At 35.8% G+C, this 27565-nt stretch overlaps 1 protein-coding gene across 1 annotated transcript in view; it reads left to right on the top strand.

Annotated features, from left to right (window-relative positions):
- The window catches only part of LOC131669338 (putative fatty acyl-CoA reductase CG5065), a 759403-nt gene that overhangs the window by 220085 nt on the left and 511753 nt on the right, over positions 1-27565 (top strand). Inside the window, exon 2 of the mRNA XM_058944149.1 lies at positions 17679-17878. Coding sequence (XP_058800132.1) covers positions 17681-17878 — 198 coding nt within the window. The 5' untranslated portion in view covers positions 17679-17680. The remainder of the gene's footprint in view (positions 1-17678; positions 17879-27565) is intronic.

Genomic DNA, 27565 nt, shown 5'->3' with positions numbered 1-27565 from the left:
CATTAGACAAAATCAATTTGATATGCAAATACTGCAGCCAAAAAGGACACTCAATAAGCGATTGCCCACTGAATAAACGAAGAAATATCCATTGCCAATACTGTCAAGAATTAGGACATGAGGTAGGTCAATGCCCCTACATTGCCGACTACATAAAATGCTGGAAATGTGGAGAAACAGGACATGAAGCCATTAAGTGTAAAAATAAGATCACACAAAAGGTAAATAAATGCGATATTTGTGACGAAGGAAGTCATTCAACGCAAGAATGCCCTGAGGTCTTTTGTAAAAAATGCAATAAAAAAGGTCACTCTATCAAATTTCGCACAACAGGTAAAAATAGATCACCTTATAGAATATGCACCCTATGCCAAGAACAGGGACACAAAGAACAAGATTGTGAAGAAGCGCGAATATATTTCACAGAACAAAGAAATAAATCAAGTTACAAATGCCAATTATGTGATCAATTAGGTCACACAGCAAAGTACTGCAGACAAATCGCGAATACACAACAATCTGCAAACCCTCAGCAAAATCAGCAAAACTATAACACTTACAATAGAAACCACAACAACGGATACAGAAACAATTTTAACAATGATCAAAGAAAAAAATTCTGCGCTTATTGCAAAAATATAGGTCACATAGCAAGTGAATGTAGGAAATTACAAGCACTAAAAAATTATCCAATTCAAAATATTTCAATCACATGCGAAGGTTGCAACGAAACTGGACATAACATAGATAACTGTGAAAAAATTAAAAGATTACAAGAAGAAAGAATATTTTGCAGAATCTGTAAAGGTGTCGGTCATACAACAGAACAATGTCGCAAACATGGAACAAACTCGGAAAACTCTGGATCTCCTTTGGGAAGGAACGCCTAAAGAATGAGCAGACAATAAAAACGTTCCAGGACAAAACACTCACTCTCCCAACACAAACAAAACATCACATAGATACATACAGCAAATTCAAAGAAAATATAAAGGAAATAGAGAGTACCATGCTACAGACAGATATAGCTAAAAATAGCACTGATATTAACCAACAAATTACAAATGACTGTACCAAAATATACATTATTAAACTAAAAAACCTGCTCAAGTACATAGAAATAGCCGAACCAAATTCGAATAATAAACTGCAACTACTAGTAGACAGTGGAGCACAACTAAATATTATCAAAAATAGCAGCATTCCACAAAAGCAGTTAAACAGAAATGAACAAATATCTATATCAGGAATCACAGAAAACGCAATAAGAACAATAGGTTTAACACAAATGTATATTGCAGATGAACCATTTGATTTCCATGTAGCACCGGATAACTTCTCTATTCCTTACGATGGAATAATAGGAATAAATGCCTTATCCAAACACAAATTAAGATTAGACAGAGGATACTTGGAAATAAATAATCAAAAAGTGCCATTAAAAGAAATCACTAGCAGAAATCAAACAAACACATTTACAGTACAAACCTCAAAAGAAATTAATGAACATTATGACACATGGAAACCCATAGCATTTGATAAAAGATACATAGTAAGCAAAAATGATATTGAAATAAATACGATTACACACAGCAAAGAAGTATCAATACATAAAGATGTAATTCAAATCCTAAATATAATAAGCGACATACAAGAAGAAACGAAAAATAGTACGAATGATCAAATATATGGGAACCCAGAAACAAAAATATCTCAACCTAACTATAACTCAAGCGTAACACAATTTATTGGAAACATTAATAAAGCCCTGGAAGACGAATCCAATGAAACCAAGGAGAACTATACTATTAATGATTATTCAAATTTTTGCGACACATTGAGAGATAACGTTACAGGAGAGATCGATAGAAAATATGACAAAATGACGAACCTTCACATTATAAATGATATAGAAAATAACTTCAAAAACATCAATGAAAAATTCACACCTAAACAAACTAATTTAAAACCAGCACATATATTTACAACTACGCACAACGAAATTACACAAAAAGAGACACAAGAACATGAAATAACAATACGACGAAAGCAACTGATAGATACAATAAATTTAGAACACCTGACTCAACGAAAAAAAGAAAACATAAATAATTTAATACTGTCATTTGAAGACATATGCTGGTTAGAAGGAGATAAACTTGGCCAATGCAACATAGAAGAACACGAAATTAATTTAACTGATGATAAACCAGTATATGTTAAACAATTTCCTCTACCATATACACTCAAGCAAATCGCATGTGATGAGACAAAAAAACTAATTACAAATAACTTAATTAGACCTTCAACAAGTGCATTTAACGCGCCAGTATGGATTGTGCCAAAAAAGGGATTAACAAAAGACGGAAAGAAAAAATGGAGAATGGTGATAGATTATCGAAAATTGAATGCAAAAACTATTCCAGATCCATATCTTATACCCAATATATTGGAAATTTTCGACTGCATAGGAAAAAACAAAGTTTTTACCACTATCGATATGGTTTCCGGATTTCATCAACTAAAAATGAAAGAGTCAGATATACATAAAACGGCATTTAGTATCCCTGGCATGGGACGTTTTGAATTCAAAGTATTACCTTTCGGACTAATAAATTCACCTAGTCTTCCAAAGAGCACTAACAAAAGTACTCGGAGACCTATTGGAAAAAGGGTTCTGCTACCTATACATCGATGATATAATTATCGTTGCAAATACGGTTGAAGAACATAATGAAAGATTCAAACTCATAGCAGAAAAATTAAGAATAGCAGGATTAAAAATTGAAACGAGTAAATGCAAATTTTTCCAAAAGGAAGTAGAATTCTTAGGCCACATTATAAGTGAAGAAGGTATCAAAACAGACCCAAAGAAAATAGAAGCAATAAAGAAATTTCCTATCCCGAAAACTATCAAAAATATCAGAGAATTTTTAGGCCTAACAAGCTATTATAGACGCTTTATTGGACACTTTTCACAAATAGCAAAACCTATCATAGATTTACTACAAAAAGAACAACCATTTATTTGGACCGAAGAAAGACAAGAAGCTTTTGAAAAATTAAAAAACGCCCTATGCACAACTCCAGTTCTTCAATACCCAGATATGGAAAAACCATTCATCATTACAACAGACGCTTCAAACTACGCGCTGGGTTGTGTACTCTCTCAAGGAGAGATCGGTGACGACAAACCAATAGCATTCGCATCAAGAATCTTAAAATCAGCAGAGAAAAAATACCATACATACGAAAAAGAAGCACTTGGCATAGTATTCGCAATAAAAACATTTAAGAATTACATATATGGAAACAAATTTACCGTCGTTAGTGATCATAAACCATTGTTATCCTTTAAATCAGCAGACAACAATTCAAGAGTACAAAAATGGAGACTAAAACTGGCAGATTATGATTATGACATTATCTACAAACCTGGCAAAATAAATACAAATGCCGATGCACTCTCACGAAATCCGATAGAAAATATAAAAATAAACGCAGTTACCAGAGCACAAAAAGCAAAACAAGAATCAAAAGAAATAGTAACAAATAAACAAGAAAAGCAAGAGGAACAAATCAAAATAATAAGAAAACAAGACAAAGAAAAAAGAAATAGAAATAAAAATATTACACAAACACAAGTACATATAGATGACGAAAATACAACACGGAAACAACATAACATAAGATTTACGAAAAAACCCATCGAATCAAGAAAAGACAACATCATACATTTTATCGATTACAAACATCAATCATTAGATAACACAACAGAAAGTCTAATGAAAATCAAACATATACAACCAGACAAAAATCTACAGCCCCAAGAAATTGAAATAAAACAGTCAAGAACAAAAAACATCTTCATAGCCTGTCTTGACACAAGACAGTCGGCTATGAGAATAAAGGAAACTCTCAAAAGTCTCTTCAAATTATTAAGAACATTAATAATTCGCAAGAGAATAAAGACATTCAGCATCTCAAAAGACCTACAATTAAAAAACATACACTGGACTGAAATAGAAAACATTCTAGCGACAACATTCGAAAACTCTAAAACTAAAATTATCATTTGCCTAAATTACATCGACTACGTAAAACTCACAGACCGAGACAATATATTCGACCAATATCACTCAAGCGCACTAGGAGGACATTCGGGAATCAACAGAACATGGAATAGAATAAAGAACAAATACTATTGGGAAAATCTGAAAACTGATATAGAGAACCGTATTAAAAATTGTTAAATTTGTCAAAGAAACAAACTAAAAAGAATAAAAACTAGACAACCAATGATAATAACGGATACTCCCATGAAAACATTCGACAAAATCGCAATGGACATAGTAGGACCTCTAAACGTTACTAATAATCAAAATAAATACATTCTTTCTATCCAAGACCTCCTCTCAAAATTCATAATAGTTGTTCCACTCAGTGATCAAACGGCAGAAACAATTGCAGATGCCCTAATTAAAAGATTTATATGTATTTTCAGTTCACCAAAAGTAGTCCTCACCGACAGAGGAGCAAACTTTACAAGTAAAATTTTAAAAGCCATTGCTCGTAGATTTAAATTTGCAAAAATAGAAACCACCGCATTTTCACCACAATCAAACGGCTCCCTAGAAAGAGCACATCACCCCCTTTGTGAATATTTAAAAAATTTTTCTAGTAAAAAAATTGAATGGGATAATTTATTAGAATTAGCTCAATTTCATTACAATACAAGCATTCACAACGCACATAGATTTACTCCGCACGAACTGGTCTTCGCTTATCCACCACGATTACCATCTAGTAACCATTAAAAACTTCAGAACAATTGCCAACATTTAATAATTATCTATCCACACTTATACAAAACATGCAGGATATTGCATGCTTAGCGCGGGAAAACCTCATAATAGCTAAAGAAAGATCAAAAAAATATTATGATTGCCACATAAACCCTTGCAATTTCAAAATAGGAGATCAAGTGTGGCTCATTAAAGAACCTAAACCGGGAAAATTAGAAAAGAATCAAAACCTGGGTCCTTTTGAAATATTAAATATCACAGACAAACATAATGTAACAATAAATAAGGGTGGAAAACCGAATACAGTTCATGCAAATAAATTAATATTACACAAAAGTATATAAAATGATAAACCTTTCTCTGTTTTAGGACAAACAAATCATGTATTCAAAAATAACGTTATTCATTACATTTTTTCAAATTACTTATGCATACATTGGATATCACTGCGGCACCACAAACACAAACATCACAACATTCTCTCTACTGGACGCTGACGAATGCGACTTTAAAACCGAAACAATAAACTCAACAATAGCAAATATAGAACTTATCCAAGCAGCCGAATTTAGAAATATTCCAGTACATCAATGCAAAATTGAAATCCATCGGACAGTATACCAATGCGGACTATTCGGACGCCTCGAACCTGAACAAAATGGAGAACAGGAATACTTGTATGAATTGAGCCATGAACAATGCCAAACTATCCATGAAACGAGAATTTTTAAGTATGACAATTTTCATACGATTGCTGATTTAAAACTAAACGCCACAACAACCAAAGGCATAGACTTCGCTGGCGATGCAGGAAGCTGCAGCGGCGTAGCCTACGCAGATAGGTTCGGATCATGGAGTAAGGTACTTGTTCAAGGCACAATTAAAATCACATTAATACAAGCCTATGCGAAAATTAGTCTGAATAATGATAAATTACATTTAAGCTCAGGAACGATATGTAAATTTTCAGACACAACTTGTGTAGACTCTGACGGGGGTTATACATTTTGGGACATTTTACCTCAGGAAGAATGTTTTACTAACACTTACGATATTTTATATAAAGGTCCAGTAACAAAATACTTTAACACACACAATGACGACATAATATACATGGTAAACACTAGCGACACGACCTTTGCTTTAACAGCTAAAGACAAAATATTGAAATGCTACAGAGAGTTCACTAGAACAGAACACCCAAAACTCTTTATCGCGGAAGAAAATAATAACTTCAACAGATACAAATTCGATAAAGATACGGTTACTAGCAAAAGCAAGGTTAACATCGATTTATTCACATACGTAAATTCTAAATTTGTATATGTCGAAAAACATTTGGGCAGACAACTGAACGATCTTTACAGAAAAATCATTTTACAGATAGGTGTGAAGTAGAGAGGAAAACATTACAAAACTCCCTATCCCTTGCAACCTTCTCCCCTGACGAATTCGCATACAATATCATGAAAAGACCTGGATACATTGCCAGGATCGCAGGAGAAGCAGTTCATATCATAAAATGCATCCCTACTGTAGTGAAGGCACAGCACCTTAGCGAATGCTACAGCGAATTACCAGTAATTTCAGGCAATGAAACCTGGTTTCTTACTCCAAAAACGCATATCCTCAAAAGAAGAGGTACTCCAATGAACTGCAACTCCATCATACCTACATACTACAAAGTAAATAACAAATCATAAAAAAATAAGTCACGAAGACCCCAAGTATCTTCGTCTGGCCCATACTCCCCCAGGAAGAAGGCCGTGCGCGTCACTCGGTCGCAATGCCGTAGAGTCCGCACCAATTGCCATCTCTGAAACTAACAAAGCAAACAGGAAACAAATTAATCCATATATATAAAAATACCAATATACATTGCAAAATACTTACATCTATCCTCACATACTTCCGGGTTCCGGGTTTCGGCCCGGCAGGAAGGGGCAAGCCCTCTCGTCTGGCTTTCTTCACAGCACGTGAATGCTGCCAATCCGCAAACTAAAAAAGAAAAAAAAAATATATATATAATAAAAATAACAACAAAAAAAAAAAAAAAAAAAAAAAAAAAAAAGCATGGCAATAAGAAGTACAATCAATCTTTAATACTTACACAGACCATGAAATAACGTTTCCTTGGGAACCCGAACATCGTAAACTGAAAAACTTGAACTGTACAAAGTCGAGCAACTGCACTCCTTATATACTAAATAAAATGTACATACCACAAAATCTCTGTATAAACCGCAAACTAGTAGCTTTGAATTTCAGGAGTATTTTTATGCAAAACATTGCAATCATATTGCAATGTCTTAGGCCCTGGGGTGTTACACCTTGCGACACATCCTCTTTTGTAACAAATGCATATTCAGGAAATTCAAAACTGCTAAAATATTCACACGTCAGCAGAAAGCTGACAAAACGCAAAACAAATAGCACTCCGAAATAAAGCCACCGAGCACAAGAATGTATATTCAGCAAAAAACAAAATGTCACAATTCAATACTGACCTGAAAATTAACATATAAAAAGCAATGAACATCATTACGAGTCAGTTGATCAGTAGTCAGTCAGTCAATAAGTACCTGTAAGACTCAACTCCGTACACACTGGTCCGACAATTGGTGATCATTTTACTTAATAAACTCACGACTGTTACAAAGTAATATCGTGCAAGTATTATTCAACAACCTATCCTATTCAATTCAACAAGCAGTTAGAGCCTGCTACACTCATACAATCCAACAAGCAGTTAGAGCCTGCTACATTTTATCCACAATTAAAAGCTACAATTATCAAGGTAGTACAATCATCAGACATACATTTCTACATATATTTATTATAAGTGAGACATATCCGACCACTAGTCAACATATTGGAACGTCTCATTCATTAGCTATTCGTAGTTGATGCACGAGACGTAACATACGAATGACGCGTTCTTTTATTAGCAAACGATCTGCGGAGCGCTTTTCTTTTGTGTGGAGTAGTAGTGTCTCTTTTAAGAGACCAACAATAGTCTGACATCATGTTCACATCCCAATAGCCTTGATATCTTCTTTCGATGTCTTTGAAGTCTTGGTGGAATCTCTCTCCTTGCTCCTCGCTAAAGTCTCCTAAATTTTCAGGAAAGTAATCAAGATGAGAATGAAGAAAATGAATTTTCAAATTCATCAAGCAACCCATTATTTTGTAATTACCCAACATCTCATTTACTATATCTTCGTAATCGTCATCTTTATTATTTCCTAAAAATTTATGCTGAACTTCTCTAAAGCTTTGCCACGCGTTGCGTTCCTTTATCGTCATTCTTCTTTCAAATTCTTCATCACGTAATAGTTCTCTTATTTGTGGACCATCAAAGACTCCTTCGTTGATCTTTGCTTCCGAAAGTTTTGGAAATTTCTCGAAGAGATACATAAAAGCGTTGCTTTCGTCTTGTGAATTTTTCATTGCTTTAATGAACTGTTTGACCAAACCAAGCTTAATATGCATGGGTGGGAGGATGACTTTATTTGCAGGTATAAGACTTTCGTGTAAAACATTTTTATTACCTGGGGTCAAATTTTGTCGAAGTGGCCATTCTTTTCTCACATAGTGTTGATCTCGGGCACGGCTATCCCATTCACAAATGAAACATGGATATTTCGTGAAGCCACTTTGTTGACCCAACAAAATTGTTGTTATTTTCAAATCTCCAACCAACTGCCACCCGTGAGTATCATAATGCAATTTCTGTAGCAGTAAATCGAGATTACTATATTCCTCTTTCAAGACAATGGAATGACCAATTGGTATAGGGGCGTATATGTTACCGTTATGGAGTAAAACTGCTTTCAAGCTTCTCGTAGAAGAATCAATAAACAGACGCCAATCAATAGCTTCATACTCTACGTTTCCAAATTCATTTATCAGTCCTGCAACGTCGTTGCAATAAACTAAATCGCATTCTTTCGAAAAAAATTTTCTAAATTGTTGATCACGATTTCAGTAAAATGTGATGGAAGTACCAGGAGCCAGACAATTTTTTTCTTTCAATCTAGATGCTAATAGTTCCGAAAGTTCTTTTGAAAGTCCCGTGTCTCGAACTAAATCACTCAGCTCTTCTTGATTAAACCCATTAAATGTCTGGTCTTGCTCATCATCCTCTGTATCTTCCATTTTATCAGTGCAACCTCTTCTACTTGAACCCTCTCCCATTGATTCTTCTGTTTGCATTTCTAAAATCTCAGGTTCTTCAGCATCCAAGGTGGCGAGAACAGGAAGAGTTACAGACGTAACGAATGGATAACGTAATTGGGATACATTTTTACGATTATATCCACGTGTATCAGTCAAACAGAAGTAACAGTCTGTATTATGATCTGTCGGATTACGCCAAATCATTGGCGAGATGTATTGCGATATTTTCTGGTGCAGTTGTATCTTACATTTTAAACATATAGTTTTTGGAGTCCAACAGTTGTTTATTTGTTCAGTGATTAAAAGGAAAACTATTTTATAATTTTCTAGCAGTTTATCAGTGAAAGATTCTCTTTGAGTTTTAAAACAAAATTTACCACAAACAACACAAAAGTTGTCAATACGCTCTTTGCATGGTGCCAATTCTATTCTTGTAGCAGTAGATCCTACACAGGCCAAGTTATCCACCAGTGTAGAACTGGAACTGCGGTCGCATGATGACGACGATTGCGGGCCCGCTTGCTCACCCCGACCAACCGCCGATACTGGGCATCCGAAACCCTGCATCGTACTCTTTCGTGTGCCGACCATGACGGCATAATGCCTTCACCCCAGGGCTTTGCCGGAAAACAAAAAAGACAAAAAAAAGCCGTTACCCGCCGCCACCACGAGGAGGTGCCCTGGGTTTCGGCACACGAATACAATGTCCTCGCCACCTTGGATGCTAAAGAACCTGAGATTTCGATCAGTAGAAATGTGTCCGATGTAGGTGCTGAGAATATAGAAATGCAAACAGAAGAATCAACGAGAGAGGGGCCAAGTAGAAGAGGTTGCACTGATGGAATGGAAGATATAGAAGATGATGAGCAAGACCAGACATTTCATGGGTTTAATCATTCTTAGTTCGAGACACAGGACTTTCAAAAGAACTTTCGGAACTATTAGCATCTAGTTTGAAAGAAAAAAATTGTCTGGCTCCTGGTACTTCCATCACATTTTACCGAAATCGTGATCAACAATTTAGAAAATTTTTTTCGAAAGAATGCGATTTAGTTTATTGCAACGACGTTGCAGGACTGATAAATGAATTTGGAAACGTAGAGTATGAAGCTATTGATTGGCGTCTGTTTATTGATTCTTCTACGAGAAGCTTGAAAGCAGTTTTACTCCATAACGGTAACATATACGCCCCTATACCAATTGGTCATTCCATTGTCTTGAAAGAGGAATATAGTAATCTCGATTTACTGCTACAGAAATTGCATTATGATACTCACGGGTGGCAGTTGGTTGGAGATTTGAAAATAACAACAATTTTGTTGGGTCAACAAAGTGGCTTCACGAAATATCCATGTTTCATTTGTGAATGGGATAGCCGTGCCCGAGATCAACACTATGTGAGAAAAGAATGGCCACTTCGACAAAATTTGACCCCAGGTAATAAAAATGTTTTACACGAAAGTCTTATACCTGCAAATAAAGTCATCCTCCCACCCATGCATATTAAGCTTGGTTTGGTCAAACAGTTCATTAAAGCAATGAAAAATTCACAAGACGAAAGCAACGCTTTTATGTATCTCTTCGAGAAATTTCCAAAACTTTCGGAAGCAAAGATCAACGAAGGAGTCTTTGATGGTCCACAAATAAGAGAACTATTAAGAGATGAAGAATTTGAAAGAAGAATGACGATAAAGGAACGCAACGCGTGGCAAAGCTTTAGAGAAGTTCAGCATAAATTTTTAGGAAATAATAAAGACGACGATTACGAAGATATAGTAAATGAGATGTTGGGTAATTACAAAATAATGGGTTGCTTGATGAATTTGAAAATTCATTTTCTTCATTCTCATCTTGATTACTTTCCTGAAAATTTAGGAGACTTTAGCGAGGAGCAAGGAGAGAGATTCCACCAAGACTTCAAAGACATCGAAAGAAGATATCAAGGCTATTGGGATGTGAACATGATGTCAGACTATTGTTGGTCTCTTAAAAGAGACACTACTACTCCACACAAAAGAAAAGCGCTCCGCAGATCGTTTGCTAATAAAAGAACGCGTCATTCGTAAATCTTTTTGATCGACATCACTATCTGAAATCAAGTCTATATATCAAGCTAGGTGAATTTTAATTGCTGGAATCGATTGGCAATATCCGCGCGAGAAAACCATAAAGAGAGCTAACACAACCATGAACTAAGTTCTCACCGTAACTCATATTTGAATTTGAGACCGAGGATCCTCAGATTTTGATTTAGCGCGTTGAAATACCTAAAGATACGTGACCAAATTATAGTTAAAAATCTGTAGTGTAATGATGTATATGGAAAACATGAATTTTATCGATCGGTGAGTCATTTGACCCTCAGATGACCTTGGAGGGTCATGTTGGAAAAAATAGAAAATACATATTTGGACGTAAAATTTCCCGCTCTTTCCGAATCCGTGGTCAGATTTTATGTTTTTCCGTAGTAAATGCGTTTGACCTTCAAATGTCCTTGAACACGACGTGCTGGGGTTATGTGGACTTCGGATTTGGATTCAGCGCATCGAGAAACCTAAAGATACCTGACTCATTTGTACGCATGTCTTTAGTTGTGATGATGTATGTGGGAAATACGAATTTGATCTATCGGTGAGTCATTTGACCCTCAGATGACCTTGGAGGGTCATGTTGGAAAAAATAGAAAATACATATTTGGACGTAAAATTTCCCGCTCTTTCCGAATCCGTGGTCAGATTTTATGTTTTCCCGTAGTAAATGCGTTTGACCTTCAAATGTCCTTGAACACGACGTGCTGGGGTTATGTGGACCTCGGATTTGGAATTAGCGCGTCGAAATACATATAGGGTATCAATTTTGCCGAAGGACTTTTTCCGGTTCCCATTTGTGGTCCTGTGTTATCATACGATCAACAATAAGCACGAATGCTGTCATCGTAGAATCTACAACAGATACCTTAGCAACTGATCCTGTAACCTTCAAAGATTTCAAGATTACACTGACAAAAATAGAATGGTTTATGCCTTATGTCGTTCAGTCAGACAAAAAATCAAACTACTGAATTACATAGGCAATGACCGACCAATCACCATGAGTTTCCGTTCCTGGAAGTTGCACGAATATCCAAAGTTACTGGCCACATCGAGGCATGTTTGGACTATCAAAACTTCCAATCAGTTGGAAAAACCAAGCTTGTTCGTATTAGCTTTTTAAACTAAACGTAAGGATAAGAAATCTGGAAATGCTAGCGAATTTGATCAGAGCAATATATGCAAACTGTTTTTTAATTCGCAGTACTACCCATATGGAAATCTTAATCTCGATATCAATCAATATCAATACGCCATTCTCTACGATATGTTTGAGAATTTTCAAAATTCTTACTGCAGTAAAGATGTTGAGCCTATACTAAATAATAAACATTTCATTGAGAAAGTGCCGCTCATAGTGTTTGACTGTTCGAAACAAAACGAATCTCTCAAGAGTGCGACGGTCGACGTAAGACTCAAAGTTTGAGGTCGGAGAAAATTTTCCAGATAATACAGCAGTTTACTGTCTGATTTCTACTTAATCACATTATACAGTACAATCTTGTGAGTTAAGATATAAAAATAATGGTGTAGTGATTGATTGAAACAAAAGAAATAAAAAGGCGGCTCGATAGCAGGAGATACGAGTATAAAACAAGGTGCACCATGAGCAGTCATCCATTCATATTTGAAAAGTCCTTCGTGGTAGATTTGCAGAGATTCAAGCAGTTCGATTTCATTCTGAAGGAGCTGGTCATCATTTCTTTCGAATACGGCGTAGAACCTATAGTACGACTCTTTAAACTGCAATTTTCCTAGGAAAGATAATCATAAAAATACAGGGAAGAGAACTTTTGGCGTGAACATTATCTTCACGGCATCTCTTGGAGTTTGGATAACTCGTCTTACAATACAATTTGTGAAATCATGAGAGAAACTTTCGGAAAAGCGAAAAAGTATTTGTCTCTGGAGCCGCACACAAGGAGTGATTACAGAGATTCAGATTACCTGTTCGCGACATTGACGATCTCGGCTACGGAACGGTAAAAAAAGCGGAATTAGTCACAGTGTGTTCACATCACAGCAATAACGTCAAATTAATGAAACAATTCTATTAGCGTAATAGTGGATATACAAAGCTCAAGTATCAAGGAGGAGAGAAAAAACAAGAGGAAGAAAACAGTACTTCGAAAAAGTATAATGAAAAATACTTGCCTAATACCAATTCTTTCCCCAAAAATTTTGGCTATAAGAAGATGTAAACACTATTAAATAACGTTTAATTTTTTTTCTTTTTCTTGAAAGATCTGAGAGCTTGGTTATGTTGGTTGAATCTGACGTATAGGAGTGTGGTTGGAGCTCCTATCACCTAAATTTATTGTATTCTATACTATTCAATTTATTATTAATTTATAATCATTTATTTCATTTTATATTATTAATTATAGTTTGTAATGGCTTTTTATATGTAATAAATAAATTATTATAAATATCTATCCTTATTTTCATTGAAAACCCTATGGTGGTTAAAAAAACAACGTTAAAAAGCTATGGTTGTTCTGGAACACCGTTCAAACGCTGTGGCGGTTCTAGAACACAAAAATTGCGCTTTATGACGCAATAAGTGTTCCAGAACCGCCATAGCTTATCTACTCGGGCTCTAGAGAAGAGAGCTACCGATTTCTAGAATAGCCGATTGCAGAGCAGCAGGGTCCAGGAACAGGGGCGACGCTGGATATAGAGTGGCGAAGAAAGATTATCATCACGGAGACTTCAGGCCTGTTATAGACCTACCAGTAGCTGCAACATCAGTTCAACCAGCAGCCTTCTTCATTACCTCTCAAAGCTCAGCTCTTGTTGTACCGTGCCCCCGTGCCATCTTCCAATTTCCGCTCAGAGAAGGTACGCGGCTACATAGAACGATGCGTAAATTCGCATCGTTTCTACTTTCGTATGTGTTAACGAAATAAATATAATTGAGGGTGATTGAGAGTCCTTTCTGTGTGCACCCGTCATTTCCGTTGTCTTGAACTGACACCTAGTTCGCCAACTTCGTGACGAGGCCTATCGTTATATTTGCAGTGGAGCGAATCAACTTCTCGCACCTTTCCCTTCAAAATAATTAGTAAGAATGAGCCTGGACTCGTTTTTGCCAACAATTATAATTGAAATATCTAGCAGCTCGAAGTACAAATCGCGTTCTAAAACAGTGTTGGGATCGAAGAGATTGATATTGAAATTTCGGAAGGAGTTACGATTACTGATTAGGAAAGGAATACAAAAGTATAGAAACTTGAAAAATCTCTATACGGCTTATTTCTAAACAAGCCCTAAAAGATGGTATCAAACGTTTTACACAGCAATGAAAGATTTAGACTATACGACTAACGAAAATGACCCTGGTTCGTTCATATAAATTATAGAACAAATCATAATCTTAGCTCTATTGTATGTTAATGATGTTATTCTGACAGGAAATTACATAAGGATATTAACTAAGTATAAGAAGAACTTTTAAAAAACTTTAGGAGAAACTTTAGGCGAACGAAGGATTCAGGCGAGCCATAGAAATACCTCGGTATTACATAGTCAAAGATTTGCACTGCTAAAATGTTCAAATTAAATTAAACAAAATTTATTGAATAATCAAAAAGTTTGGTTATAAAAAATCATACCTGTTCATATAAAAATATGATATAAAATATGATATATCATCATATAAAAAAGTCAACCATGATAACTAACCATGTATTAAATACAGGAAGGAGAGCTAGGGGAGGCGAATTTCGGAAGGAGAACGTTATTTCCTATAACATTTAGGGAAGCAGTAAAATCACTCTTACATTATTGTAATTATCGTCATTATCATAAATTTATTTCTCTTCAGCTTACTACAGCGCCTTCTTCAAAGTCGTTTGACAATATGTAAGCGGATTTGAGGCAATCGATCGAAATGCGAACTTTTTTTGTTATCAATTTCTATTACATAAGATTTTACGTCGCGTTTAAGAATTTTGTAAGATCATGCATACGAAGAATTGAATGGTCCGCGTATAGCAGACGAAGTAGCTAATTCTTCAAAACTAAATACTTTTTTATCGACATATCACTTTACAAGTGTAGTTATGATATCCTTGAGACGTTTTTGAAGCATGAAATTTATTTAAAATTTGGTTCGAGTTTTCAACTCGCAAACGTTAGTAAATTAATTATAAAATTAAGGAAAACGAAGTCACGTATCGGTGAATAACTTGAATTAGAACTATGCGAAAAAACGGCATTACTTCAGAAAAAAATTAAATGCTGCAGATTGCGGAAGGTTGAGATAATTAAGTGTCGCGAGTGCTCGAATCACCGCCGGGTATAATGAAAACTATTGCTCGTCCCACTGTCGAATTCCACAAATATGTTTCAAGATATGATATTCACAGGCGTGAGAACATTGTTATGAGCCAATCAATTAAATATTCCACCCTCGTTTTGATAACAGGTCAGTGTGAAAAATTAATTCTTTTTCCCGCTGCGATGATACGTAGTGTAAGAGGAAGAGAAAGTGGGTTGAATTATCTTTATTTCACCATGGGATGGAAAACCATCTGTTAGAAATACAATGGAGTTATAGTAGTTGTAAATTAGTAAGAACTAATTAACGTATCGCTTAAAACATATTTGAATAAAGCATCTATGAGAAATAAATAATTACTTTTAATGACACTAGGATAAATATACATATGATAAATATTAAGAGCTTACCAACTAATATAATATTAATATTAACAATAGACCTAAGTTTATACATATACTGAATTGATTTATTGCAGCTAAAGATTTAATAGTATTATAAATTACTGCTTCAAAGTTTAACTGCTGAATAAGGTGGAATTCTCAGTCAGAATTTAAGCTCATCAAAATGATCAATATCAAAATCAGTTATTGAAAAAGAGTTCATCAACCTTGTTCCAGTTACGCAGAATGATTAATTCCCAGCCTTAGTGCGAGGAGCTGGATACGACAGAGTGCTAGGAGGATCACATCTGCAAAGTTCGCTATAAAACATGGATTCTATATTTTGAAAATATGTATCAAGTAATTAGACTTTAATGTATGGAGTACGTTTAAGTATAATTTACCGAGGAATTCACTTACTAGAGAGAGCAATTTTAGCGGAGTTTATGATAAGTGACATATGAAATAATATTTTGAAAGGGAATAATAGTGGTAACGGATATTACAAATCTGACACAAGTATTCTATGCAACCTACGAGACAGATACTCTTATTTTATCAAGAAATTCATAAACTATTATGAAATACTCAAAATATTTGAAAACTAGTACTTCCACCAGTTATTTTTTCAACGTATAAAGTATAGCGTTTTTTTATTCAATACTAAATTGTAGAGAAAGAGAGTATTCAGTAAAAAAAAAAAGGAAAAATTAGAGACCGATTTGTATTTGAAGTGCGAGCGACTAGCTAATAAGGGTGAGACAAAGAAATAAGGAAAGAAAAAGATGAAGAGAAAGAAAAAGCATGTATCTTACTTCTTTTTCTCTCTTTCTCTCTTCCTCTCGCTCATACCACTTAGTGTTACAATGTATAGAAAATTGCCCATCTGTAATTTCTTTATTATTTAGTAAATAATAATACAAAAGGAAAAAAGAGAAAAAGCAACTTAATATTGTGACGGTAAACGTCTTATTAGCGCTATCACCTCAACCATGCGGCTGCCTGCAAGGGCAGCACCTACTGGTTGGGGAAAATGGAATAAGGGAATTCGGTACGAGACGGGACGGAACGCGCGCGAATATAAATGAACCAGTCGTGGATAAGTTATTCGAGCATCCAGCCGCTGAGCAATAAGCCAGATTTTTCCGCCAAAGATTCCGGAAGGAATAAGAAGTGAGCCAGCCGATTTTCCGAGTCGTAAAAAGTGACGCCTCCGAACTCACGAGAACTGTTTTCGTCGCTGTGGCAGCGAGTTTGTGTGAGTGAGCGTGAGTGGAGACTTTGGCCATCGAGGGCGAAACTGAGAGCGGACTGCTCCTGTGAAGGACTGACGATAACGAACTTGTCTCCTTTCCCCTTGCGAGTAGTGCGACTAATACGAAAGTAAGCTGGCCAGCTTTATATCGCGACTTTGTTTTATTTATCTCGCGACTGCGCGAAATTAATTGCTAATCCCTCGTACTTTGTAAGAATCGGTAGCGTGCATGTGCTAACCCGGCGAATAAAGAGCTGCGATCGCTCAAACGCTGCATGTTTTTGACGCGCGCGCGCTTTGTAAACATAAACACGCGGGCCAAGTATATTGTAGAGAATAGGAAAATAAACTAACTCGCACGTGATACTGATTATAATTTTGCTATTATTATTTCTCACTAATAGCAAGTTGGTTGACTGACTCCCGTCCCCTCCTGTTCTCCGATTAATGAATTTGAACGTTTCGACAGCACCGCACGCTCTGCGATGCAATTGTGCGAGTAAATAATCGAAATAAAAAGACGGAGCATTCTCCCCGTTACAATATATTATAGATATATTCTTGCTCACGTAATTTGTCTAGCACTTGCTTAGCAATGTAAATTTTGTGATAATTACAATTACTTTTGTTTTTGTTAGATGAAAATAATTAATCAATCATTCGATATGTTTCTTATTTTTATAGACATGGAATCCATGAGTATCATACAAAGCTTTTACAATAAAAAAAGTATATTTATCACGGGTGGAACTGGATTTATGGGAAAAGTTCTTATTGAAAAACTGTTACGTAGTTGTAACTCATTAGAAAGGATTTATATTTTATTACGACCGAAGCGAGGTCAATCAGTTGATGATAGGTTGAATGATATCTTCAAATTGCCGGTAAGTGGAAGTTTAGTCAATTAATTTTTGTAATAATCGATCATAAGATTCAAAACTGTACATTTTTATTTGAGTAGATTAAATCATAAATTATTATTAAATCATAAATATTTCTTACTCCTTGATTTTTACAATTGTGAAAAAGTATGATAGCGAATATTTCTGTGCTTCGTTTTTATCGCTCTTCGAATCGATGAAAGTGATCAGTCTGAATTGTACATGTGTTTTTATGCATAAACGGGCGAGTTCGTTGGTTATTTTAGAATCGGCAAAGATGTGGTACAAGGATGAATGTTCGGGTGCGAGACGGAAATAGAAAATAAATGAGGAGAGTTGAGAGAGAGAGGGATAAAGATTCAGAATGACGACTACCGTAGTTAACTGAACAGGAGAAGAGGGTGGCACAGAAAAAATTACGCTCAGCATATCAACCATACTACACACGGTTAAAATTAAAAAAATTTAGTACAAATTTAAGGTGTGGGATCAATATTAAGATTTCTTGAACGAACAGCAATTATGAAGAGGGACCAACTATGTTAAGATGGTCAAGGGCCTAATTCAAATGAAAAACTGGCGAGAAAGTGTTGATTTGATTTTTTTTTGTATTTTTATATGTATTTGTGTTTTTTTGTGTTAAAATATACATTGAGATTTGATTATTAAGTTATGTGCATACTTGTTTCTTGAATTTCCTTCTTACCTGCATTATTACTTTTATTTCAGGTAGCATTTCTGAGTTGAATGGTAGATGTCAAAATTTCTGTCACTTAGTCCAAATAACTAATTAATTCGAGCTAGCTAAATATTAAAAAGAATTCACGCTAGTATATATGTATTTAAAAACATTCACAGACAGTTTGATTTTCGTACTCGAAAGAAAAACTTTTTCAAATATATAGTTTCTATTTTTCTAGAAATAATAAGATGTTTTGTCATTTCAATTAGGTTTTATAAAAGGTAAATATATCGATTCTGATCATTTTTTAACGAAATGAGATACAACAAAGCCTATCGAAGTTTGTCTAATTTAAAAAAATACCGTTTTGATTAAAAATATTATAATTATTGATAAATAGAACTAATATAAATTTTTATTTTGAGATTGCAGTATAAAGTTGAATTTGTAACGGGGAACATTGTCCCGTTAACATAAAAATTAATGATAGAAGACGCAAACAAACGAATCCGGGCTCGGTTAGGCTTAAACGGCTCGGCTTGTCACTAGCTGGGGACTCCTGTCCACCAGGTGTTGTCGAGGCATGGTGGCTCCAATGCCAGGTCGAGGCACTAGACCCGCACGCCTAGACGCGAAATTGAAGGATCGACAGGATAGGCGGAAGAACGAATTAATATAAACGCGCGTAAAGAACAAAAGTGATATTTATTAGTGATATGCGGATAAATAATAATAGGAAATACATACGAGAACGGCGAACAAAAAGGAGAGAGGAAAAAAGAAAGAAGCTAAATTAAGAGAGAGACGACGTACGTAACAGTACTTACAAATCGCTGCCCCGTAGAAGTCGGTTCGCAGCAGGGGCTCGGTTCACAGAGTTAAAGGCCCCAAATAGGCAAGCGCTGGTGACAGAAGGCCGTCACACCACACATTCAACACTCTCACTCGCTTTCTCAGTTCGTTATCTCTCCTAATTCTTCTTCCTTAATTCTCGTCGACAAAGGCTTCTGTGGTCGAAAACTACTCACCGAGTCTGTCGCGTCAAGAAACCGAGCGCCTTCCTCGCGGTCTGCGCGTTCGATAATTGAACTGTCTCGTTCTCTGTCCGACTCTCTCTCTCTCTCACACGTACCTAACTTCATCCCGCTAAAACTTAAATAACATATGTTATATACATTTAACTTATACAAGTATATTAGGATTAGTAGATATTATTTCAATGTTATAAATGCTTCTATAAAATTAATGTGACAGAACAACAGTTGAAGATAACCTAAAAAGAGAAATACAAGCTTTATTTCGTCAGATTTCTTGATGATGTTTCGTCGGTGTTTTGCCCGGCCTCTTCAGATCGTATACACATTGTCAGTTAAATTATATAATTGTTAAACATTAATAGGATAATAAAATTCTAGTTACAAAAGTAAACTACATATAGTAAATGAAAATTCGAAATATACTGTTTGTGTATATTGTCAATTAAATTATGTAATTATTAAAGTTACGCACCATTGAGACAAGGAAATACCTGGTGCAAATACTAATCTTTCCCCATTTTGCATATGCCTCGATAGCCTTTATGAAAACTGATATGTCCAGAACCCTGGCCCTTTAAACAGCTTTCAATGCTTGTGTCAGATTCATCACAGGCTTCATACCATTCATCACCGAGTTTGATATTACTCGCTACGTCGAGCTCATGCGCTGTGTGGCTACTTTCATTGTGACGGAACAGCTCCTTTTTCGTCACAGGGCTAACGCCGAACACCTCACAAATCTTCCGTTGCTCCTGAAACTACCATCTATTCCTCTTCCTTTCAACGTTTCCGTCTTCATCTCATTATCAGAGTACCTCCTATCACTTGGTCGTTACCTGATCTGCAATTTTCCTCCATTCAACTCTTCGATCCATAGTCTACATTCACTGTCACCTTTGCTTCTCACGAGGCTTAATGAGTTCATTCATAAATCGAATTTACCTGACCACCACGTATAACGTGTTCGTTAGCTTCAGTTACCCTCTTTGGCTGGTGATTTAACTTAGTGCTAGTTCTGCTCTCTTGAGTATACTGTATTGTATTATGTTTGTCTGTTCACATCTAGTTACTTAAATTTACTTTACTTCATTTTGTACGCTAGGATTTGCGACCTCACCTCATCTCGTCATCTAACCTTCTCTAATTAATTCAGCTCTATTCTCTCTACCTCAAGCGAATATTGTATTATTTCTATTTTTATGTATGCGTCAAAACTTCACTCTCAAAATCTTTACATATTATGCTTAACCTAAGTTCTCCTTAAAATAATATTTAGTTTTATAATCTTACTGCCTATTACTGCGCTCTAATTTATTGTATCTGCTTTTTATTTTGCTCATAGCCTACGGGGTTATACCACACAGCTCAATAAAGCTTATCTATCTATCTGTCTTTCTCTCTCTCTCTCTCTTTACGACGGAAAATAATACTGATGTTCCTACTTGTGTATCCGATGAAGCTCACTTATCTTCAGCAAATTTTACTAATATTTTAGTAGAATCAAATGTAAAAGAGGGTGACATTATTTCTGATATACCAGAAGAGTTTTTTGTTAATGAAATAGATTCACGTACAGTAAATATTAAATCAAATGATATAGGCACTATAAGAATCCCATTTTTCAATCTAGCAACTGTAATATAAATTGCAACGGTAATCAATTCGATCAATCGATACGTTCGCGATTCGGTAGCACTCGCGATGCTAGAGCGAACGTCTCAAAGAGTTATGACTAAATGAAAGAGGGGGCGCGCGAGAGTTCAATTTTTCTGTTAAGCCTCAGCTGTTCTTCAGCATTGTTGTGCAGCAACAGCCAATTTGGTAACTGAGAGAACCAGCGCAGCCTCTCCAGGAACACCAATAATTTTGCTGAAGAACAATTACGGATGATCACCATAATTGCACCGCAAGGTAGGTGCACCCTGCTTTGCACACTCACACACTCATAAGTAATTAACGGAGCTGCGGTTAGCTCTACATCGTGGGAGTTTATTCTTCCAGCTAGTCCACTCCATTACATAGCGCCCAACTGGTATTAAGACCCGTTATATGCGTATAGGATTATGCGTCGATAACCTTCGAGAGATAACGGGAGAGAGAGTTTTTTTTCCAATAATTAGGTAATTAGATAATTAACTTGAAAGATCGACCAATCAGCGCGCGGCTTTAAAAGCCAGGGCGAGCGCGGAGCGGCTAGGGAGGCAGGCCAGGGCGCGCCGTGGCTATATGGAAGCGGTGCTCAACCTTGATGCGCGACATGAGCTCCCCAAGCCGATAGACTCATATTCATTTTATAGATGGAGTCCTATTGATTGATCGACAATAATATAAAATTATGAGGACGCACGATTAATTGACAAAATCAATAATCCAATTATAATTATTTCATAGACCATGTAAATAATATAGCATGACATACGCTTTAACCAATGCGAAAAGCAGCGCCCAAAAGCCAGATTGTTAAATGATAAATTCGTCAACGTGATTATTCGTACCAAGATTATGGTAATTACAAGACTGCAATCATGTAATTACGTCACTCGAAGAGTGATTTTCTTTGGGTTGGGTTCTGAGTGTCAGGTTAATTTTTCGACTAGCCTGGAGTTGCGTAAATTTTCCTGAGAAAATTTCTATTTTCGTTTTACGGCCGTTAAGATGAGTCTATTATAAAAAAAAACTAAATAGTGTTTTAGCAGCCATAGTAGTTTCATAATAAATCAGATGAGTTCACAAATAATTAATCATAAGATTTCAGTATTTTTGCATCATATAAATTTATTATTGATTCCCTAATCTTAAGTAACAATGTTGAATTGCAATTAAGTACTGTGTGACGGCGGACCATTTTTAAAATTTTAATTTTTCGTAAGGTTATTTTTTTTTGTATAGCATCTAAGGCAAGCACGAAATGTGAACAGTTGCTCAATAGCGAGGAGGGCCGAGATGAGTGTCGCGATAAGAATTTCCCTCAAAAAGCAATAAAATCCGTACTGCATCCGAGCCAGCGTTCTCTCACGCATGCAAAAAGCGCGTAGCCCCCTTGCACGTGTTTAACAGGCGTCAACATGTCGATGAGAGGAGAGAGTCGTAAAACCGCGACTGCTGTATGCTACTTTTCTTAGGGACTTACCACCCAGCCACCCCCAGTGTATAAAAAGAGATGTACGAGCCTCGAGCGACAGTTGTGGAGAAAAAATCAGAGAGTGAAAAAGAAAATCAAGCAGTTGAGGAAATACCAGGCAGTGTCAAGGAAAAATCAAGGGAGTTGAAGAAAAATCACGCAGTAATATCAGTAAGGAGCAGGAAATCAGACAGCCAAGCGGACGAGAAGACAAGGGAAAATCAATCGATTTAAAACAAGGATGCACAGGCCGATAAAGGCGTATTATAAAATAAAAAAAACGAAAGTGAAACAGTAGTGTTTCCGTAACCGAGATGCGTATAAATTGCAATTTGAACTACGCATCGATGATTTTGTTACTATTGCTGCCTCAGCACTGGATAAAGATCTTTCAAGTTCGAAAGCGTGACGGATTTTATTTCTACCATTTACATAAGTGCTGGGATGGCAGCTGTACAAAATTATCGAGGCGGTTTTCGAATTTGAGTTTGTACGCATCTCGGCTATAGAACGACTACTGTCTAACTTCCGCTAAATTGACTGCGTGCAATTATTTAACCATATACCTATAACCACATAAACTTATAAACTTAAACCTTATAAACTAAATAACTTAAAACTACTTATAAATTATGTGATGTAACAATAAAAAAAGACACTATGTAATGACTAAGATGATTGCATGAATTTACAATTCTTTAAATAGATGATGAGGCGTATCTGGATATATTACATGTTTACACTGATGGAACTGTACAGTCGAAAATCAGAGGCTAGTTAATATTACAAACATAATATATTTGATTCAAAAAGCTTGATGAAATAAAACAATCAATTCTTAGAACCAGGAAACGGAGAAGAAAATGGAGCAGGTAAAATAAAAGGAGAAGAAAGAAAAGGAGAAGGAAAAGATGAAGGAAAAGAAGATGGAACAAGAGAAGAAATAGGAGCTGATAGAGAAGAACGAGGAGAAAGAAAAGAAGAAAAACAAGAAGAAGAAGTAGGGAAAAGAAAAGGAGGAGAAAATAAAGAAGATAAATTACACGATTTAAAGGACATATTGAGGTTGGAGGTCGCAGCTTGCGAAGCAGGGGATGGAAAAGTATATACTAAACATTCATGACGCATAAGGACAAAGACTCACAGAAATACAATGACAAACACGTCGAAAAAGTCCTCCAAAAAGTCCTCCAAAAAGTCCTCCAAAAAGGCCTCCAAAATGTCCTCCAAAAAGTCTTCAAAAAAGTCCTCGAAAAAGACCTCGAAAAAGTCGTTAAAAAAGTCCACGGAAAAGTCCTCGAAAAAGTTCTCAAAACAGTCTTCAAAAAAGTCCTCGAAAAAGTCCTCAAAAAAATCGTCGAAAAAGTCCTGGAAAAAGTCCTCTTATTATTAATAATTATTAATTAGTTTCAGCAAATAGGTGTTTGTCGCAGTACTTAATTGAAATTCAACATTGTTACTTAAGACTAGGGAATCAATAATAAATTTATATGATACAAAAATACAGAAATCTTATGATTAATTATTTGAGAACTCGTCTGATTTATTATGAAACTACTATGGCGGCTAAAACACTATTTAGTTTTTCTTTATAATATTAATTACAATATTGGTTTAGTTTTAAATACTATGATTTGATTCGGAGCTTGAAATGAATATTATTTTATTCATTTAACATTATTTTAATAGACTGATCTTAACGGCCGATAAACGAAAATAGAAATTTTCCAATATTTCGGGGAGAAATTTTCTCAGGAAAATTTACGCAACTCCAGGCTACTCGAAAAATTAACCTGACACTCAGAACCCAACCCAAAGAAATTCACTCTTCGAGTGACGTAATTACATGATTGCAGTCTTGTAATTATCATAAACTTGGTAGGAATAATCACGTTGACGAATTTATCATTCAACAATCTGGCTTTTGGCCGCTGCTTTTCGAATGGGTTAAAGCGTATGTGATGCTATATTATTTACATGGTCTATGAAATAATTATAATTGGATTATTGATTTTGTCAATTAATCGTGCGTCTTGATAATTTTATATTATTGTCGATCAATCGATAGGACTCCATTTATAAAATGAATATGAGTTTATCGGCTTGGGGAGCTCATGTCGCGCATCAAGGTTGAGCACCGCTTCCATATAGCCGCGGCGCGCGCTGGCTAGCCCCCCTAGCCGCTCCGCGCTCGCCCTGGCTTTTAAAAGCCACGCGTTTGTTGGTCGATCTTTCAAGTTAATTATCTAATTACCTAATTATCGGAAAAAAAAACTAATAATGGCGTCTTGAATAACTTTTCAACACGAATCCAACGGTATCCATACTTACATATGTTTTTGAATCACCCTGTATAGGTGATTTGCAAATGTATCGATTTTTTTCGTTATATAATCTAGTGTATTTAGAGTTTTTTAATGGATAGAATAAATATAGTTGGTTTTTTAGTCTCTTGGTAACTTTTTATAGAGAGTAAACCGTTATTTCTATTGGTCCTAGTATTTTTTTGGTCTGTAAGTTTTTTTCCTGATATGATATTTTATTGAAATCTTTAGCTGCTTTCTGTATTTTTACTTGATCTTGACTAAATTTGGTTTTATGGTATATTTTCTTAATGATCTTGTTTTTTTAATTTTGTCATTTATTGTACTAGACGGAAATTATTGGGATTTTTTTTATGTTTATAATTACTAAGCCTTTATAAAAGGTTTGGTTAATAGTAATTTAAAGAGTTCAATATTCTTTTCTATATTATTGTTTAATATAAGAAGCAACGTTACATGTAAAGAGTTTATCAACGTAAATAGAAAAATATTTTACACTATTTTCATATAGCTGTTTACTGATTTGAGTAATTCTGTGTGTAGTATAATTAATACTGGTGAATGGACTAATTTTAATTTAAAAAATAATGATACTTCAAAAAATTTTTTGTTTATATTTTTAACGACTGCGTAGTCACTTAAATCTGGTTGCTAATTTAGATATGTTAACTATTATGTCGATTCTTCAGTAGATATTAATATACAGTTATTTTTAAATTACACAGACACACAAAAAAGTGATCTGTATCAGACATATACGAGGGTGGTCCGATAAGTACTTAGCCTCACCGCCCGATGGCGCCACTCTCGTAAAAGAAATATTCTATCACGTAGTACAACCTTCTCAATGATTACTGTCGAGATTTCAACCGGATCGGAGATGCAGTTTATTTTTGAGAGCGTGTGAAAGCAAGTGTGTCCGTTGATTTTTGAAAAATGGAAAAAGAGCAGTATCGGTCGGTGATTCGAATCTTGTTTTTGGAAGGGAAATCGCGCAGCAAAATCAAAAAGCGCTTGGATGCTATGTACGGTGACTCTTCTCCTTCGATGGCGACCGTCTAAATTGGTTTAAGGAGTTTCAACGTGGTCGCACGTCGATTTTTGAAGAGCCTCGTTCAGGTGCTCCGAAAACGGCTACCACGGAGGATAACATGACAAAAATTCACGATCTCGTATTGGCAGATCGACGATTGAAGGTGCGCGAGATAGCTAAGATCGTAGGCATCTCAAAAGACCGCGTGGGTCATGTCCTGCATGAAATTTTGCGCATGAGAAAGCTGTCGGCGCGATGGGTGCTGCGTTTGCTCACTCCGGACAACAAGCGCAACCGTGAGACAACTTTAGAGCAATGTCTGACGCTGTTTAAGCGCAATCCGAAGAAGTTTCTGCGTCGTTTTGTGACAGTCGACGAAACATGGATCTACTGGTATACACCAGAGACCAAGAACAGTCGAAACAGTGGACTTTACCCGGCGAAAGTGCTCCAAAGAAGGCGAAGACTGCCCCATCGGCCGGAAAGGTGATGGCCACCGTTTTCTGGGATTCACAAGGTGTGATCTTCATCGACTACCTGGAGAGGGGCAAAACGGTCACAGGGCTGTACTATGCCGAATTATTGGGCCGGTTCGACGTCGAATTGCAGAAAAAACGGCCCCATTTGGCGAAGAAGAAAGTGCTCTTCCACCATGACAATGCACCGGCTCACATCTCCGCCATCGCCATGGCCAAATTGGTCGAATTAGGCTACGAACTGCTGCCCCACCCACCGTATTCTCTAGATTTAGCCCCGTGTGACTTCTTTTTGTTTCCAAACTTGCCAAAGTCACTCGCCGGGCAGAAATTTGAGTCGAATGAGGAGGTAATCGCTGCCGCGGAAGCCTACTTTTCAGACCTCGAGGAAACGTATTTTTCAGACGGGTTAAAGAAGTTGGAGCATCGCTGGGCCAAGTGTATCTAACTAAAAGGAGACTATGTTGAAAAATAAATGCCACTTTTCCAAAATTTTCGTTTTTCTTTTGTAGGCTAAGTACTTATCGGACCACCCTCGTACATATATTCTCATGTATCTTTACATGCTGAATCAACAGTCAGTTTGACTCCAGTACATCAAATTCTACGGCATTTCAAGATCAAATTCAGGAAAAAGTTGTTTAAAAGAATGTAACTACTGTTTCTATATCATTGAAGGTTGTTCAATCTGAAACTGGAGTATGTTTCATCTCATGATGTCTGAATCAAATCATTTCAAGGTTAAACATGTATGTTATGCAACAATTTGAATTTTGACTGTAGATTCTGAAAGTACAAGAAAATTTACTTTAAGATACAATATATTTTTTTTCTTTTATCACGACCTCAAATATTCTTTTAAAGTCACTGTATATTGATATCATGAGAATTAGTATGATTGCAAAAATACAAAAATTTACATTCATGGAACTTCTTTTTTTAACTCTAATTTCCATATACAATCTATTACGTGACAATCAGTAAGTTTTTTTATCACGTTATAATACAGCGTTTTTT

This window comes from Phymastichus coffea, unplaced genomic scaffold, assembly GCF_024137745.1.
Source record: "Phymastichus coffea isolate CEN01 unplaced genomic scaffold, Cenicafe_Pcof_1.1 PCOF00007, whole genome shotgun sequence".
NCBI lineage: Eukaryota > Metazoa > Arthropoda > Insecta > Hymenoptera > Eulophidae > Phymastichus > Phymastichus coffea.
The sequence above is the reverse complement of the archived record's forward strand: the minus strand, read 5'-3'. Positions and strand labels throughout refer to the sequence as shown.